The sequence below is a fragment of the Aotus nancymaae genome, unplaced genomic scaffold, assembly GCF_030222135.1.
Source record: "Aotus nancymaae isolate 86718 unplaced genomic scaffold, 86718_ANA_hifiasm-v0.15.2.pri h1tg000044l, whole genome shotgun sequence".
NCBI lineage: Eukaryota > Metazoa > Chordata > Mammalia > Primates > Aotidae > Aotus > Aotus nancymaae.
The window spans coordinates 3,379,819-3,396,021 of NW_026988458.1; the positions used below are offsets into that span (position 1 = coordinate 3,379,819).

Genomic DNA, 16,203 nt, shown 5'->3' on the forward strand with positions numbered 1-16,203 from the left:
TAAATTCTAGAGTAAACAAAGCCTGAAATGAGTTTATAGACTATTCTCAACCTTTTGGTCCAAACAAAAAAGCATTGCTTGAATTATTATTCTTTCCTGCCTCACTAATAGATTACAAACTCCTTGAGAAAAGATAGATTCTATTTGTCATTCATATTTCCTATTCGTTAGCAATTGCTCACTGAACTATCTGATACTTTCTCACTATAGAGTGTTTCTCCGTGTGTTTCATTCAGTAATATACTCAACAAATGTTTGCTGCATGAATAGATGTCTGTGTTGGGTGTTTATAACACTAGTTAACAATTACCCTTTGTTAAATCTTAGGTTTCTACTTACTATTTTATTAACCAATGCTACAATATGCTTTCTCCTTCATCAGTGTTTCCCTAGACATCTAATTGCTTTGTTAAAGTTCAATTTCTGTGACGTAGAATTTTGTAAAACGTAAGGAAATTTACACAGGGGAAAACAATACATAAAAATGAAACAAGGCTGGGCGCGGTGGCTCACGCCTGTAATCCCAGCACTCTGGGAGGCCGAGGCGGGTGGATCACGAGGTCAAGAGATCGAGACCATCCTGGTCAACATGGTGAAACCCTGTCTCTACTAAAAATACACAAATTAGCTGGGCGTGGTGGCGCGTGCCTATAGTTCCAGCTACTCAGGAGGCTGAGGCAGGAGAATTGCCTGAACCCAGGAGGCGGAGGTTGCAGTGAGCCGAGATCGCACCACTGCACTCCAGCCTGGAGCATGGCGATGGAGCAAGACTCTGTCTAAAAAAAAAAGAAAGAAAGAAAGAGAACACATTATTCAAAAAGACCACATATTTAGAAGCAAAGAAAATTTCATAAACATTAAGTGGTTATTCCTCAATAGTTAAATTACTGATGCTTTCATAATCAGAATAAAATTACGTATGTCATAAAGCCCATGATGCTGTCATTTGAAACATGGAATTTTGTATTCCCTTACAGTTGCACAGTTCTCAACAAAAAGCCGTGGTTTTTTTTTTGACTCTGTGTGGTCTTCTGGCTTATCTTTTAAATTTGCAAACGTATAGTCCTAACCCACTGTACTGGGTTCCGAGGAAGGCGTCCCTCGGACAAAGCCGAGGAACTTCTCCCGCTCCGTAAGGAACTAGGGTTTGTTGATATTCAGATTTTAATAAGAAATCCTGCTTTCCGCAGGCGCTCCATAAATATTAACTGGACAACTTCATTGCGCGCTGCGGGGCCTTGGGGAGACCCGCGGCTCCCATCTGCTCGGGGTGGGGACCCGCGAAGCCTCAACCTGCGCCCCCCCCACCGGCTCCCAGGCTAGAGACACCACGGTCCACAACCAGGGTGCGGCCGAGACGCACCGCGCTGGCGGCCCCCGGCCCCACTCAGACCGCTGCCCTGCCGCTCTAAGTCCCTGAGCCCCCAAACTTTCAGCTCGGTGCCCCCGAGCTCCGGAAGCCGTGGTAGGCGGTGGCCCAGCCAGGGCCCGCCCCCTGCGCGGACGCTCCCCACGTCCTCTTGGCCCAAGCCCCGCCCCGTGCCCGTTTGCTCCGGACGTCGGCGGCTCTAGACCCCACCCCCTAACCCGCTACTGCCGACGTCCTCTGGGCCCGGTCCCGCCCTCTGCCCGGCTGCTCCCAGGCTTCCTCTGGTCCAGGCCCCGCTCCCTAGCCGGCTGTTCCAAGCGTCCTCTGGGTTAGACTCCGACCCCATCGGCCGCTACAGGCCCCGCCTCCCGTCCGGCTGCTCCAGGCGTCCTGTGCCCCAAGCCCTGCCCCCTGCCCCGCCGCTCCAGGCGTCCGCGGCTCCAGGCCCCGCCTCCCACACGGGTGCTCCAGGCGTTCTCTGGCCCAGGCCCCGCCCCCTGCCCGGCTGCTCCAGTAGTCCTCGGGGCCAGGCCCCGCCCCGCGCCCGGCTGCTCCAGGCCCCGCCCCGCCCCCTCAGAGCGCGCTCGGCTCGGCAGCCTGTGGGACGCGATCGCTGCGCTTGTCTCGCTCCTTTGTGCTCGGGCGGCGGCGACTTCTCGGGTCCTCCCCGACGCGTCCTCGGTCAGCGAGCTCCGCGCTCTCCGGTGACGGACCATGTCGGCGGCGGGAGCGGGCGCGGGCGTGGAGGCGGGCTTCTCCAGCGAGGAGCTGCTGTCGCTCCGCTTCCCGCTGCACCGCGCCTGCCGCGATGGGGACCTGGCCACGCTCTGCTCGCTGCTGCAGCAAACACCGCACGCCCACCTGGCCTCTGAGGATTCCTTCTATGGCTGGACGCCCGTGCACTGGGCCGCGCACTTCGGCAAGGTGGGCGCGAGCGCTTTAAGGCGCCATTTTCCGTGTCTGTCCAGTGGGGGTCGGGGAAAGCGGGTCTGCAGTGCGGGGGGCGCGGGGCGTGCCGGGAGCGCGGGCGGAAGCGGGGTCGGTGGCGCCTGTGCGGCAGCGCGAGGGCTCGAGGGCCGCGGCGGGGCAGCCAGGGGGTGCGGGGCGTGCCGGGAACGCGGGCGGAAGCGGGGTCGGTGGCGCCTGCGCCCCGAGGGGCCTAGGGCGCATGTGCGGCGGCGCGCGTGGCAAGTTTCTAACTAGGCGGTCTCTGGGAGTCCCCGTGCCTGTCGGCCGGAGCCTGCGCACGGAGGGTGCGGGGCCTTCCAGGCCGGGCCAGGGACTCGGGCGATTTCGCAGAGCGGGATGTTAGGCCGCGTCGTCGCCCAGGGGGCTTCCGGGGAGCGGAGCCTGGGGTCGGAGGCGACGTTAGCCCTTGCGCTGCGGGAACTAGGCGCGGGGGGAATGCCCAGGCGCGGTCGAGCTTCTGCTTCGGCACAGCCTCACCGGGAGCCGAGGCCCGCGCTGCGGACGAGCTCAGCCGAGGAGCTAGCGCCCCGGCCGGCCTGGAAGGCCCGGACAGCCGTGTGGGGTGGAGGCCGGCTCTCCAGCTTCTGGGTTTGCTTTAAGGCTCGTAGCTGGCCCCGGTTCAGGAAAATTAGTGACGGCTGTGTTTATCCTGGATCTAAATGACTGCAGAAGTGGTTAAATTAAGCAGAATTCTCTTCCTGTGGAGCCTTTACGTTCCTCTCTTTTTTACTTAAACTGAAAATTCTGGGGAACACAGTACTGCTTTAAGTTTTTAAAGGTTGGATGGCTGCAGTTTCTTGGTGTTTGCTCAGATAAGTCTTAAACGGAGATTTCACCTTGCCTTTCCAAAGTGGCTTTAAATGATTAGTATTTTTAAATTCGCTAAAATTCAGGGATATTTATAGTGTTTTTCCTCGTAAATTATGAGATGGGGTTAAATGGTTTTGCAGAAATATATAGAGGAGAACGTGAAATAAGTTATTTTAAGAAGGTCTAGCCATCGTAGTGTCGTTACCAGCTGATGAAGGTGCAGTTTACCTTGCTACCCCCGGTGCTGCATTCACAACCTAGTTGTATCTTTTGGGAAACAGTTTGATTCTCCTCTTAAAGTGGAAAAGTTACTTTTCTTTAAGTAAAAGAAATGAAAAGGAGTTTTGACGATGGGGTGGGGAAGCAGGTTAACCCTCAAGGGCTATTAGGTCCCTGTGGCACTGTCTCTGAAGTTGTGCGACTGTGGTAGCAGCTGGAGAAAACAAGTCCTCAGGGGAAATGAGTTTCTTAACAAACAAAAGTAAGAAAGCCTCCTCCCTGCGTTTTTGCCTGCAGCTTGAAATAGATTTCCCGAGGCAGTCGGTAATCTGAGGATTCCCTCCCTCCAGAGTGCCTCTTGATGTGGTTTATTTTTACACTAGACTTTAGGATTCCGTCCTTTCTACTCTGGTTGAGAGTGACACAATACTGGGTGACAGTGAACAACAATCTGTAGAATGCTTAAAGCCTCGTTACGGATGGTCACTTAAAATATTTCACCCAGTGGTGCCTCCAGTTGTCTCTGGGGATTAAAATAGCCATAACTACTTTAAAATAGTAACTTTTCATGTGTATTTTATCCCATTAAAAAAAAAGAAAAACTTTTCAAAAGCCTACTTCCACGGAATTTTGAGCAGTATCTTTACCTTGGTCATCAAATGTAACTAGAAGCAGTTACTTCATTGTTTCCAGCTGTCTGAATCATAGGGCTGTTTAGTCTTAGATATGGAAGGGGCCTTAGAAAGCACCTATCCAGTGTCCAGACATTGCCTTCTGAGAAGCTGTTGGGACAGAAATCAGGCCAGGACTCAGGGCTGCAGCTTTCCAGTCCTGGCTTCCCCCACAAGCCTGCTAACGGCTGCCCTTTTACACAGGTTTCAGGCTAGTGTTCTGAGAAATGTGCTAGTGATGCACAAGATCCCTAACGTTGGTAAGACTCATTTGTTCCCAGAGGACTAAACGTTGTTTAAAATCTCTATTGTACCTCTTATGATACTGTATTGAACAGTATCTTTCCAGAATCCCAAATCCCCAGTGAGCTCTCAGTAAATGATTTTTGGTACACCAAGTGATTTTCATCCGTTTTATTTTTATTTGATTTGAGACCTGTTCATCTTATCACTAGTTAATGCTTTCATTTTCACCCAGTAAATTAATAAAGGCAGTAAATAAAAATAGACATCAGCCTTTACCCCCAGATCCAAGTTGGTTGAAGAGTGTGTTTTGAATCTGTGTATTCTTCGTCTCACAGAAGTGTTTATTGATACGATCCGTCCTTTGCAAGGAAAGCCTTAAAGTGCTAAGAGAGATGGGAAAGGAAACCTTGAGGTGAGACGGGAGGGTATTAGATATTTTGTCTTCAGGTGCAGTCTGCTCTTGAGAATTGCTTGCGGTCAGAATAGCTTGTTCCCTGACTGCATTGTGATTGGAGTGGAGGGAAAACGAGTAGTCTAGGATTAGAGAATGTGGGTCGAACATTGCTTGGCACATGGTAGGCACTTGCTAAATTTGTTGAATGTGGTGAATTATTTTAGCCAGAGGCTAGCATTGTGTTGGTGCCTGGCCACAAAGCCTTAACTTGCCGTGTTAGTCACTTACCAGGTGCATTGCTCAGTTATGCTGTAAGCTTTTTTTTTTTTTTTTACATAGGGTTTTTTAATATAAATCATTTGAAAAGAGTAAAAAACTAATGTGGAGAATGGGGCCTTAGTTGAGTATTCAATGAGTATTTAGTGCTGACTTGTTTAAAAGTGCAGTTGTGTACACTATAGAAAATAGTCTTTGACTATGAGGAGTTGTAGCGACAGAAAGTTTGTAGGGGGTTTTGTTTTTTTAGGCAGGGTCTTATTCTGTTGCCCAGGCTGGAGTGCAGTGGTAATGTTGGCTCACTGCAACCTCCGCCTCCTGGGTTCAACTGATCTCCTTCCTCGGCCTTCTGAGTAGCTGGGATTGTAGGCATGCACCACCACGCCCGGCTAGTTTTTGTGATTTTGTATTTTTGAAACCCCAACATGGGGTTTTGCTGTGTTGGCCAGGCTGGTCTTGAACTCCTGACTTTAGGTGATCCACCCGCCTTGGCCTCCCAAAATGCTGGGATTACAGGCATGAGCCACCGTGCCCAGCATTACACAAAGTTTTGTTTGTTTGTTTTTTAAGATGGAGACTTGCTCTGTTGCCCAGGTTGGAGTGCAGTGGCGTGATCTCGGCTCACTCCAACCTCTGCCTTCTGGGTGCAAGCAATTCTGCCTCAGGCTCCCGCCACTATGCCCAGCTAATTTTTTTATTTTTAGTGGGGTCGGGATTTCACCATGTTGGCCAGGCTGGTTTAGAACTCCTGACCTCGAGTGATCCACCCAACCTCTCAAAGTGCTAGGATTACAGGAGTGAGCTACCACGCTTGGCCTACACAAAGTTTTTTAACCCACCAATCCCTTTAACATTTTTGTTTAGAATGGTCTGTGCAAAAAACAGTTTTGATAGAAGTCTTTGAACGGTGCAGTCCAATCTTTGCTGATTTTGGCTTATTCAGTTGTAGGGAAACCAAAATATTTAAATCCGTATGGTGTTAGTCTTTTTGTGTTTTTTTATTTCTGTCTACCGTCTTTTTCATAAGGACAAGGAAAAATGTTGTTTTAAATGCCTTTTAAAATTTGCATGGCATTGGGAAGGAGTGATTTAATTTGCTCTATTAAAAAATCGGTAACAAGCCATTTGTCACCATTATAGAATGTAGATTATTTGTGTAATATTGAACAGTGTACTGACATGTCTGCGTGTTTTCATTCCCCCTCATATTTTCGAAGTTGGAGTGCTTAATGCAGTTGGTGAGAGCGGGAGCCACACTCAACGTCTCCACCACGCGGTATGCGCAGACGCCAGCCCACATTGCGGCCTTTGGGGGACATCCTCAGTGCCTGATCTGGCTGATTCAAGCAGGAGCCAACATTAACAAACCGGTAAGAGTGCTGGATGGACTTTGTTTGCTCTTGCTTTTTCTTTTTGCAGTTAAAATTATACACATGGTATTGTTTTAAATGGAGGTCCTAATTAGAATTTTGTATCTTTACCTGAGGACACACCGGAATTTCTGTTTCTTCGGTTGTTTGTGGAGGATAATAGGCCCTTTCCACAGGAATGCTTTCAGTTTATAGAGTGCTTTCACCTATAATGTGACTTTATGATAAACTGTGATCCAGGGTAATGTGCCCAAGGTTATAGCTGGTAATTAAAGGAGCCTGGCCTTGAGCCCGGGTTTTCTAAGGCTTTCTACTCACAGCTGCTTTAGCCTCATTTCCACAGATAATTATAAAAACACTTTATCCTAGAAAAAACATGGCTATTAAGTTGGCTCCAAAGTGAGCTTCAGATGCGAGTTGATGCCTTGATGCAGATAAGTAGCTAAGTATCATTTACTAAGTGGGAAGAGTAAGTGACTTGAGGACTTGGTATTTAAGATGAAGCATACAAACAGGAACGTAAGTGTGCCAGATTTTGTCCATGGTGTGTTTTCAGTGGCATTTCACCTAAATGAGAGTGTTCAGATTGTTAGGGACTTCATGAGACAAGCAGCATCTGATAACCAGTAGGTTGTCTGACTTGGAGCAGTCCCCACACTCAGCATCCTTTGCTGCAATTGGATTAGTCTAAGAGACCTGGGCATGGGCTCTGTGTAAGGTTTGTTCTTGGGTTCTTGTCGAGTTTAAAAAGAAGAAATTGAGGCCAACACAAGAAGATCCGATGTGAAGGGTTTATTCAGGCTCTCGGGCGAGGTTCTGCGGTCCAACAGGAGGGGCCGGAGAAGTCGCATGAACTCCTCTCAGACTTGGGGTTTTATAGGGAGTGAAGGAGCTCGATTGGTTGTGGGAGAGCAGGACTACTATTAGGTAAGGTTACAAGCCTTTGTTTGCATACAGGACTTGGCTGCCGTTGGTTAGAATTACTCGGCTGCTATTGGCTAGAATCACAAGACCCCGCTTGCATACTGGATTCTTTAAGGGAAAGCCAGGCTGTGCAAGAAGGGGAAAAGGGAACAACCCGAGCATGTCCGAGCTTTCGAGAAAAAAGGGACGGGGAGGGGGTCGGGGGGTGGGGTGTGCGTCCGAGCTCCCGGTGAGGCAACCAGCCTTACACTCTAGGAGCTGTTTTTTATGCCTTTCTCTTTTTCTCCTTTTTGTAAATGCTTTTGCTATATACAGTCATCAAGGCCTTGTTTTATGCAGTCTTCTTCCTACTTTTCTGTTTTTCCCAAGATTCAATCCTTGATAACCAGGTATAAAGCAGTTACTAGTCTCTCTCCTAAAAACTCAGCTACTCAGCTAAGGAGCAAGTAATTGAGAAAGAAGATGTTAGCCATGATTTAAAACAAGAATCAATGGGAAAGTGGGGTAAGTGTCCCCTAAAGAGATGCGAAGTAGAAAAGACAGGGTAAGGGAGGGTGGCCAAGAGTTTAGGCCTGTTTGTTACTAAACTGAAACTTGGGATATGGGACAACTTTTCAGGTTGCCATGCTGTCACTTCCCTTTCCATCTCTGCATGTATGACTTTACATATGTAGATTTCTCTGCTGCTCTGTTGCTTGTATTCATAAATTTGAGAGTTATGAATTACCTGCTGTATGCCCTTACCGTGCTGGGCATCACCTTGTGTCTTTCCTTCTTCCCTACCCCTGTCCCCTGGTAGAAAGGGCAGTGTCGGCTTGCTTCCTTCTTCTGCCACATCTCTGGCCTTGGGCAAGTCATTAACTTGGTCTGTGGCTCAATTTCCTTTATCAGTAAAATATGGATAATTCATGAATGGCAGTAATTAATATGTAGTATGGAATTTATAGGATTTTTGTATGCTAATTTTCATTGAATTATTACATAGCATCTAATTTAGAGAGGACTAGAGAAATTGTCTAACACTGCTTTCCAGACCTTTATAAATCGAGAAGACCCCTTTTCAAAGTGTCTTATTTCAGTTCAGTATTTCCAATAGAGAAGGGGGGCAGAAAATGTGCTGCTGTGTCCCCCACCTTCTTTTCAGGTGCCTCGAGATAACACCTCTTGGCAACCTCTCCTGCACTTGCACTCTGCTTCTTCCAAGACAGGATCCTACAATCTTTTTCTTTGCAGCCCCCCTGCATTTGAATATCTGGGTAGATATTTCTAAGTCCTCCCATGTGCCTAGGGAGTATCATTTGGCATTATTAAGCACCGTGGAATTTCTCCTTAGTGGGTCTTAGGTTAGGTAGTTGTGGTCTGCCAGCATGTAGAGTTTGCATCCGAATCTCAGACACCATCTCCCTCTATTATGTAGTAGTGGGTGAATTTCGACACCTCTTGTGATGGGCACCCAGTGATCTTGAGGGCACAATAACCCTTTTGTTAGCTCCCTCCAACCCCCGCCCACCTGCTGACTCATCTCCAGGAAGACAATTTCTCTCATTTCTCATATAAACTCTTAGGACGCCAGATCCAGGTCTTTTTCCTTTGTTGTTTGTATGTATTTAATTTTTTGAACCTGTTGATGCTGTGTTTTAACTCAATTTCTAGTATGTTAATCCTTTGGCATGTTAGCTACTAATAGTTCTAAGTTCATGTTCCTCAAGGTTAACACCACAGACTTTCTTGGCAGTCTCTAAGGTGAGCCTGTAAGATTACCGAAGCTCATATGCTGTCTGGAGGCCCATGTTCTCGGTTTCCCCAAGAGGAAATGAAGTCAGCTTTCATGTTGTTTGTTTTTAGTGAGTCTGTATTGACTATGCTTGGTGTCTCATTAGCAAGCTTTCTCTTTCATATGCTTTTCTAGAATTTTGCTGGCATTTGATGTTGCCTTTAATTTTTCACATCTAGATTAGAAATGAAATTTTTCTTTATTAAAACCCAAGGTGCCCAGCCTGTCTTGAGTATTCTGGCACTGCTCCCTGTTCCCTTTATCACTCAATTTGCTGTGGTTGCTATGTGCCTGGGCTGAGCTGGAGGCCTGGGCACCTTCATCTGGCTCTTGCTCTAAGTGTCTTCTCTTCTGGCTACCTTCTCTCAAGGTGCCCAGGCCTGCCTTTAGTGTTTGCTCTGCCCTTAAAGATTGTCTCTACAGCCTGGGCGTGGTGGCTCACACTTGTAATCCCAGCAGGAGATCAAGACAAGCCTGGCTAACATGGTGAAACCCTGTCTCTACTAAAAATATAAAAAAAAAAAAAAAAAAAAAAAAAAAAAATAGCGGGGCGTGGTGGCATGAGCCTGGAGTCCTAGCTACTCAGGAGGCTGAAACAGAATCACTTGAACCTGGGAGGTGGAGGTTGCAGTGATCCGAGATCGTGCCACCATACTCCAGCCTGGAACAGAGCGAGACTTTGTCTCAAAAAAAAAAGAAAGATTGTCCCTACAGAGGTTGATAGTTTTGCTTTTTCTCTGTCATCTGTTGATACACCCCAATAACAGACCCTTACTTTTTCGTCTTGTTCCAAGGATATCTTTAAAGACCATTTTCCCCCCTTTTCAGCTTTTTTTCTTTTTCAGCAAAACTTTATCTAAAATCTCAGCTCCCGTTTTCCTGGCAATGTTTTTGTGTAATTTTTATTTGTCTTTATTTTGTACTGCCCCTCTTCCATTCCCACCTCTCTTTTAGGAGGATAGGGCTAGGTTTTGGCTTTTAAAAAAATCTGAGTTCAGTAGATAGTTTATTGTATAGCCGCATGGTTTTCTGTGTTTCTCTTTTCAAAACGGATTTTTCTGTGTAGAGCTTTACGTTGCTTATTCTCTTTAGACCTTTGTTTAAATAAATGTGCACATTTTTCCTTCCACCAAGCACTTGAGGCTTTCATACTCTTTTTTTTTCTGTAGATTATCCTACCACTGTTTTTTTTAACTTTGGGTGGCCCTCACCTCATTTTTTCTCCTATGAGTTAGCATGTGTTGGTGAAGGAGCTCAGCTATATACTGAGTTTATGAATGAACTGTTTTCTAAATGACCCACAATCACTGCACTCCTTTATATCTTGATCTCTTAATTCTGTGGTAGTCTTCTGCCAAGTTCAGCTACCAGTGAGGTTGCAATGTGATTATTCAAGAGGTGTTGCTGTGGAGCCCCCAGGATTTCCCAGTCTTTGTTTTCCACCAGAAATGATCTTCTTCTCTTGATTGCTGTGTCCGATTGCCTTTCCTCTCTCTTGCTTGGCTGATAGCCTATGAAGACGGCCTTTGAGATTGTTTCATTCATGTAGTGTAGACCTGGGTTGACTGTGCCGATGTCCACAGTGGCTTTCCTGGGTCTGCTCTCTTTCCTCTGCTTCTGTGTGTGCTTCACCCCCTCCCCCATGTCCCCTACCCTTTCTGAAGCAGGAATCTCATTCTTTATATATATATATTTTATTGCATTTTAGGTTTTGGGGTACATGTGAAGAACATGCAAGATTGTTGCATAGGTGCACACATGGCAGTGTGGTTTGCTGCCTTCCTCCCCTATCTGTTCTTATGAAGCTTGCTTTGCTTTTGTGTTCCTCTCTCTTTCCTCTAATAAATACTGAAAATAGTTTGGGAATATTTAGTAAATATTCCTTCTAGTAAATACTGAAAATAGGTCAACCATTGTGCCTCAGGCCATCTTGTCTAAGCTGTGGTCCCACTTCAAGTTCAAAGTAGAAGATTCAAGGTAGGCATTGATGATGTTGACTTGGGTTAGCATTGGGGTGGGCACAGAGAAAAGTGGGTAGCTGAGACCATAATGTCAGCTATTATGTGCTATTTCTTGGCCTTGATGACTATTTTAATGTGTGTTTGTGTGTGTGTGTGTGTGTGTATGTGTTTTAACTTATTCTGGGTTTATATAAAACACACGTGTGCTAAGATCCAGCATGAGTTGATTTATAAATCACTGTTGAGAGCGTTCACGGTGTCACTACTGGAGAAGGCCCAAAGATACTTGGTCGTTGATCTGTAGCTAAATGTTTTAGAGCACTTGCCCCTCCTGGTTTGCTCTCATCCTCTGTTCATGTATTGATTTCTTTGTGTTCTGCTTCAGACCTTGATCAACACATTTTATCTCAAAGAAGGATGAGAAGGTCTCTGATCTGTGCTAATGACGTTACTTTAAAATACCAGAAGTTTTGTTCTGAGTATGTGTATATTTTGCTTTTTGTTGTTTCAGGATTGTGAGGGTGAAACTCCCATTCACAAGGCAGCTCGCTCTGGGAGCCTAGAATGCATCAGTGCCCTTGTGGCGAATGGGGCTCACATCGAGTAAGTGTCTTTCATTTATTCTTTGCAGTTAAAGATGTAGTTGAGGATGTTTTGTTTAAAGGCAGTACATAAGCAGGCAAAAGTCCTATACCTTTGTTTTCAAAATTAGTAATGTAATTTTGCCTTTTAGAACAGTTGGTATTAGTGAGGAAAATTGTGTGGATTAAGTTGATCTCTAACAGAAGGGGGTTTAATTTCAAGCAGCCTCAGTATTCTTGTTGAGAGTGTATTTAAACTGAAAGAACAGTTAACTAATTAGATTTGGAACTTGACATTATTACTTTGCCACCACTTTTCCACTAACTAGTTGTGTCACTGTGGTCTTTAAACTTTTTTTTGCCAAGTTTTAATTTCAAAACAAGAAGCTTGGGTTGGATTAAAGTATCTTTTCAGGCCTCTCTGACTCAAAAAGTTTCTGAAGAAAATTAGCTGTTCTGGGTTTCGGTTTCCACATCTTGGCAGATGTGAGAATGTTATGTTTTAAAGCCTATTACAACTTAATAATTGATAGTTCCTTGTAAAATAGGACTCTTTACATTAAAGACCTCAAGCTTGCTATAAGCTTCTCATACCGGTGGCATTATTTTAAAATATCTTTTGTTTTAGCTCAGCTTACATCAGTTAGCTTATTTATGCTTTGATAGGACAATCTTAATGTTTACATGTATTCTTTTAGAAATTAGATCTTATATGCAAATCATTAGCTAGCCATGGCATTATACGTTTATTTTAGCTATTAAATTTGTTATCAACTTTCTCTTAAAAATTTATATTATAAAAATTTTTCTTCTGCAGTTCCACAGCATTAACAAAATGGATGCGGTTTTCACCCTTAAATGTTGAGTGTAAGCTATAGAGCTGTAATAACCAAAATAACTGATATCAGCTTTTTTGTTTTACCTTAAGTGTTATGAATAATTCATAAAGATTAATAATAAACCACATTATTCTAATCAGAAATGTGAACATTTAGACTTTGAAAGAAAGAAAACCCACAAAATAGTTTAACCCTTTGGTTTCCATTTCATTGCTTTGACTCTGTATTATAGTAAATATTGAAAGTAGATCTCAGACAGCAAAACCATACACGTTAATGCACGACACGTGTAGGTACCAGCGGCTGTCAATAACCTGTGAATATCTTAGCTTCTGTTTTGTTAAGTTTATGGGCAAGATTCGCCATTAGTTTGGGCTATGATCCTTATATAGTTATTTAGTATTATAAACATGGCCTGTATTTACTGTTACATTGCAGGGACTCTTGTGACTTCATGTATAGTTGTGACTAAAGGTAACGTAGAAACAATCGATAATATATTTAATACAATAGAAGAACATTGAGGTGATTCTCAGTGGATTGCTTTAAAGCAAAGTTATTTGTGCATTTTTCTTAGCTGTAATTAGATTAAAAACTCGTCTTTAATAACAGAAGCTTTCGTTATAAAATACGGAGTCATATATAACATAATTGATAAAATTGCTTGTCATTTATTGAAACAGTGGATAATTAGAAGTTGATATTTTTAATGACTTTTCTAAATAATACTCTTAATTGGTCCTAAACATTTTATTACAAAAGTGTTTTATTCATTTTATGGATAGCTTAATCTTTTCAGCCAATAAATATCACAATGTCCTTTTTTTAGTAGGTGTCTTTTTAAAAATGAGAATCTTTTATTTACAATTCTGTCCTTGGTTACAGGGCCCTCAAGTGTCTCTTTTCCACCAGGTGTGGCTGAGATGGGCTCAGGTGCCAGTCTGTTTTTCCTTCTCAGTATAAGAGCCACCCCTCAAGACCCTGCATTATGGTGACTTCCCTGGACTGAGCTTTCTTTTTTTTTTTTAGAAGAAATACTTAGCCTGAGCTACCTAGCCAAAAGTGATTTAAAGTTCCAAGTCTTTGGCCTGGAGATAGAGCACAAGTAATCATTATTTATTGCTATTGTATATGTGGTTATTTAGTTTTAACATCTAAAATGTCAAGTTTTGTCAGTTAATTTGTAAGTTGCTTCTTGATTTCTGCACATTTTTATAATTACCCCATTTAGTCTACCAACGTGTAACAGTTTGAATCTCCAAAATCATGGTACTAGGTCTATTTTATTCCCTGTAATGCTGCTCATGGTAAAGTGTAGTTGTAGCAAATCATAAACTTTTTTTTAAGACGTTCAAGGAGCATAGAATTAACGTCCTTAAAGTTACTTATTTTTTCATTCAGAATGGACCAGATTATTAATTATTCATATTACATGCTATAATATTTAGGAGATAATATAAATTTTTCCTGTGAATAGATTAAAAGCTGCCTTATATCAGTATTATTAAATTAATTTGCTCTTAATTCCTGCTTTGCTTTTTATATATCTGCTACATAAAGTGCCCAAAGTCTTAAATTGTGCTGCTTTGGACATCAGGTACATAATAATAAGGGCAAGTACACTAAGTGTCTGTGGCTAGAATGGTTTGTTATATAACTTACTTGTTAATGTAGGTTGCATCTGTAAGATAACGCATTTCAGCTGCTGTGCATCGTATTAAATTTTCTAGCACCACACGTGAGTATGTTAATGGACTTTCTTTTTCTTTTCTTATTTTAAATCTTGAGTTTTGGTGCCAAGTTTTCTGTATGTGAGGTTCTGTTTCTGGCTTATATGTTGGTCACTAATATTTGCCATTATTTACATCTCAAAATTAAAAATTCACAGGATTAAATCTAAGTTCTGTGATCAAACTATATGTTTGTGTACTTTAAAGGACCTAAATTTCTGTGTATGGAGTTTTCAACAAATATGTGAAGTTTTCACCATCCTTAATCTTGCTAACATAGTAGTTCCATTTTCCCAATGCAGCCAGTATTTGCTGCTTGCTTGACACTCAGGTTTTGATTGGAAGAAGAGGATATACTATTACAAAAAGATTGTCATCTTGTTTTTCTTTTGGACGATAGAGCATATAGCAGCATAACATTAAATCTTAATGTGATTTTGGAAGAAGACTTGAAAACTTGCTGTCTGCTGATAATTAAGATCTTTTTACTACTAACATTGTAAGTAGCAGATTTCGAGCCTTGGATTAGCTGTACTCTTAGTAATTTGGTACCAATTAATGTTGGCTACTTTGTCTTTATTTTCTTGAGAGATAAAGTGGAGGATGTTTCCATATCAACCAGCTATTAAAATAGCTTTATGCCACTGAGTAGGAATAAAGAGATTTAGAATGAAACCAGCATTACTTACATCTCAGGCAGATTTGTGGGTCCATTTTAATACTACATTATATAGATGCCAATGTTTAATGGCGAAGTCTGAGAACCTTTTTATAGGAGAGGATTTTTTTAGAAGCCATTTATTCTGTGGTAACCAGATCTTCAACTGGGTTACAAGTATTTCAACTTAATTACATTATTTATTTTTTGTCTTAACTGGGATCATTAGATAGCTTGAGAAGCATTTATAGCCTTATATAAGCAAATTCAGTGACTCTAGAAAATTCTCTCTTGCCTAGTTTAGAAAGCGGCACAGTTGGCCATAATAACAAAAGCCTAGAATGTGATGTTAGTAGACTTCGAATGCCGAAAACAATACCTTACTTTTAGAAATTTTTAATTAAAATGGAATTTGCTTAGTTTGGATCAAAATTGACCATTTAGACCCACCTTTCTTTGTTTACCATAGAGTCCTGTCTAGAAGCCAGATTTTCATTAGGGCAAATACAGATGATGAGCATATTTAATATGAGTGTTAAATTTATTTGCAACTTTTGCCCTTGTCAAAATGTTACCCAAATTTACTTTTAGCTGTTCATTTTGAAATTTATGGTTTATTTTTGTTAGTTTATTTGCCTGTTAGAATAATAATGCAGTTATGAAATCTACCAGAATTATGACTCTGAATTCATATTTTCTGATTTTAGGTCCTCTGAATTCTAATCCTCACATTCTACTTTTTGCCTCCTCTTTTTTGTTTTAAGAGACAGAGTCTCACTCTGTCGTCCAGGCTAAAATACAGTGGCATGATTATACTTCACTGCAGCTTCAAACCCCTGGGCTCCAGTGATCCTCCTGCCTCAGACTTTTGAGTAGCTGGGACTACAGGCACATACCACCATGCCCAACTAATTTTTAAAAATGTTTTGTAGAGATGGGGTCGTCTTGTGTTGCCCAGGCTGGTCTCAAACTCCTGGGTTCAAGCAATCCTCCCACCTTGGCCTCCCAGAGCACTGGGTTTACAGGTGTGAGCCACTGTGCTGCCTCCTTTTATCTAAGTGTCACCACAGCAGATTTGTCTGGTCTTGGCTATTTTCTGGTTAAGGTGTTTCGGGATGGAGGAATCACTTTCTGAGATAACTATTAAGTTCTGCCTGCTAGACAGGGACAGTAAGTGGGTTGACACCATTCCAGACTTGTTAAGAAATTAAGTTTAGAATTTTGATTGTTTTTCATAGCAGGTTGATTAAAATACAGATTTTTTACTGCTTTTATAGATACTCCTTTCAAATGAAACCAATGGTTTCTAAATCCAAATGTCTTTTTCCCTTGCTAAATTATAGCAGGAGCATGTTAAATACTTCATCAAACTCCTAGAATGATGGTTTTACATTTTAATGTATGCAAACATA

The 16,203-nt window shown here is 42.9% G+C and overlaps 1 protein-coding gene across 7 annotated transcripts in view; it reads left to right on the forward strand.

Annotated features, from left to right (window-relative positions):
• Window positions 1-1,947: 1,947 nt before the first annotated feature.
• ANKRD10 (ankyrin repeat domain 10) overlaps window positions 1,948-16,203 on the forward strand; it is a 37,429-nt gene continuing 23,173 nt past the window's right edge. For 5 of the 7 annotated variants that reach the window (XM_012464763.2, XM_012464766.3, XM_064361870.1 and 2 more), the window contains exons 1-3: window positions 2,084-2,293; window positions 6,172-6,324; window positions 11,495-11,586. In XM_012464763.2, the coding sequence (XP_012320186.1) occupies window positions 2,084-2,293; window positions 6,172-6,324; window positions 11,495-11,586 (455 nt within the window). Of the gene's footprint in view, window positions 2,294-3,006; window positions 3,630-4,619; window positions 4,697-6,171; window positions 6,325-11,494; window positions 11,587-16,203 lie in introns of those variants that run through there. The other 2 variants (XM_012464765.3, XM_012464764.2) reach the window with 2 other exon arrangements.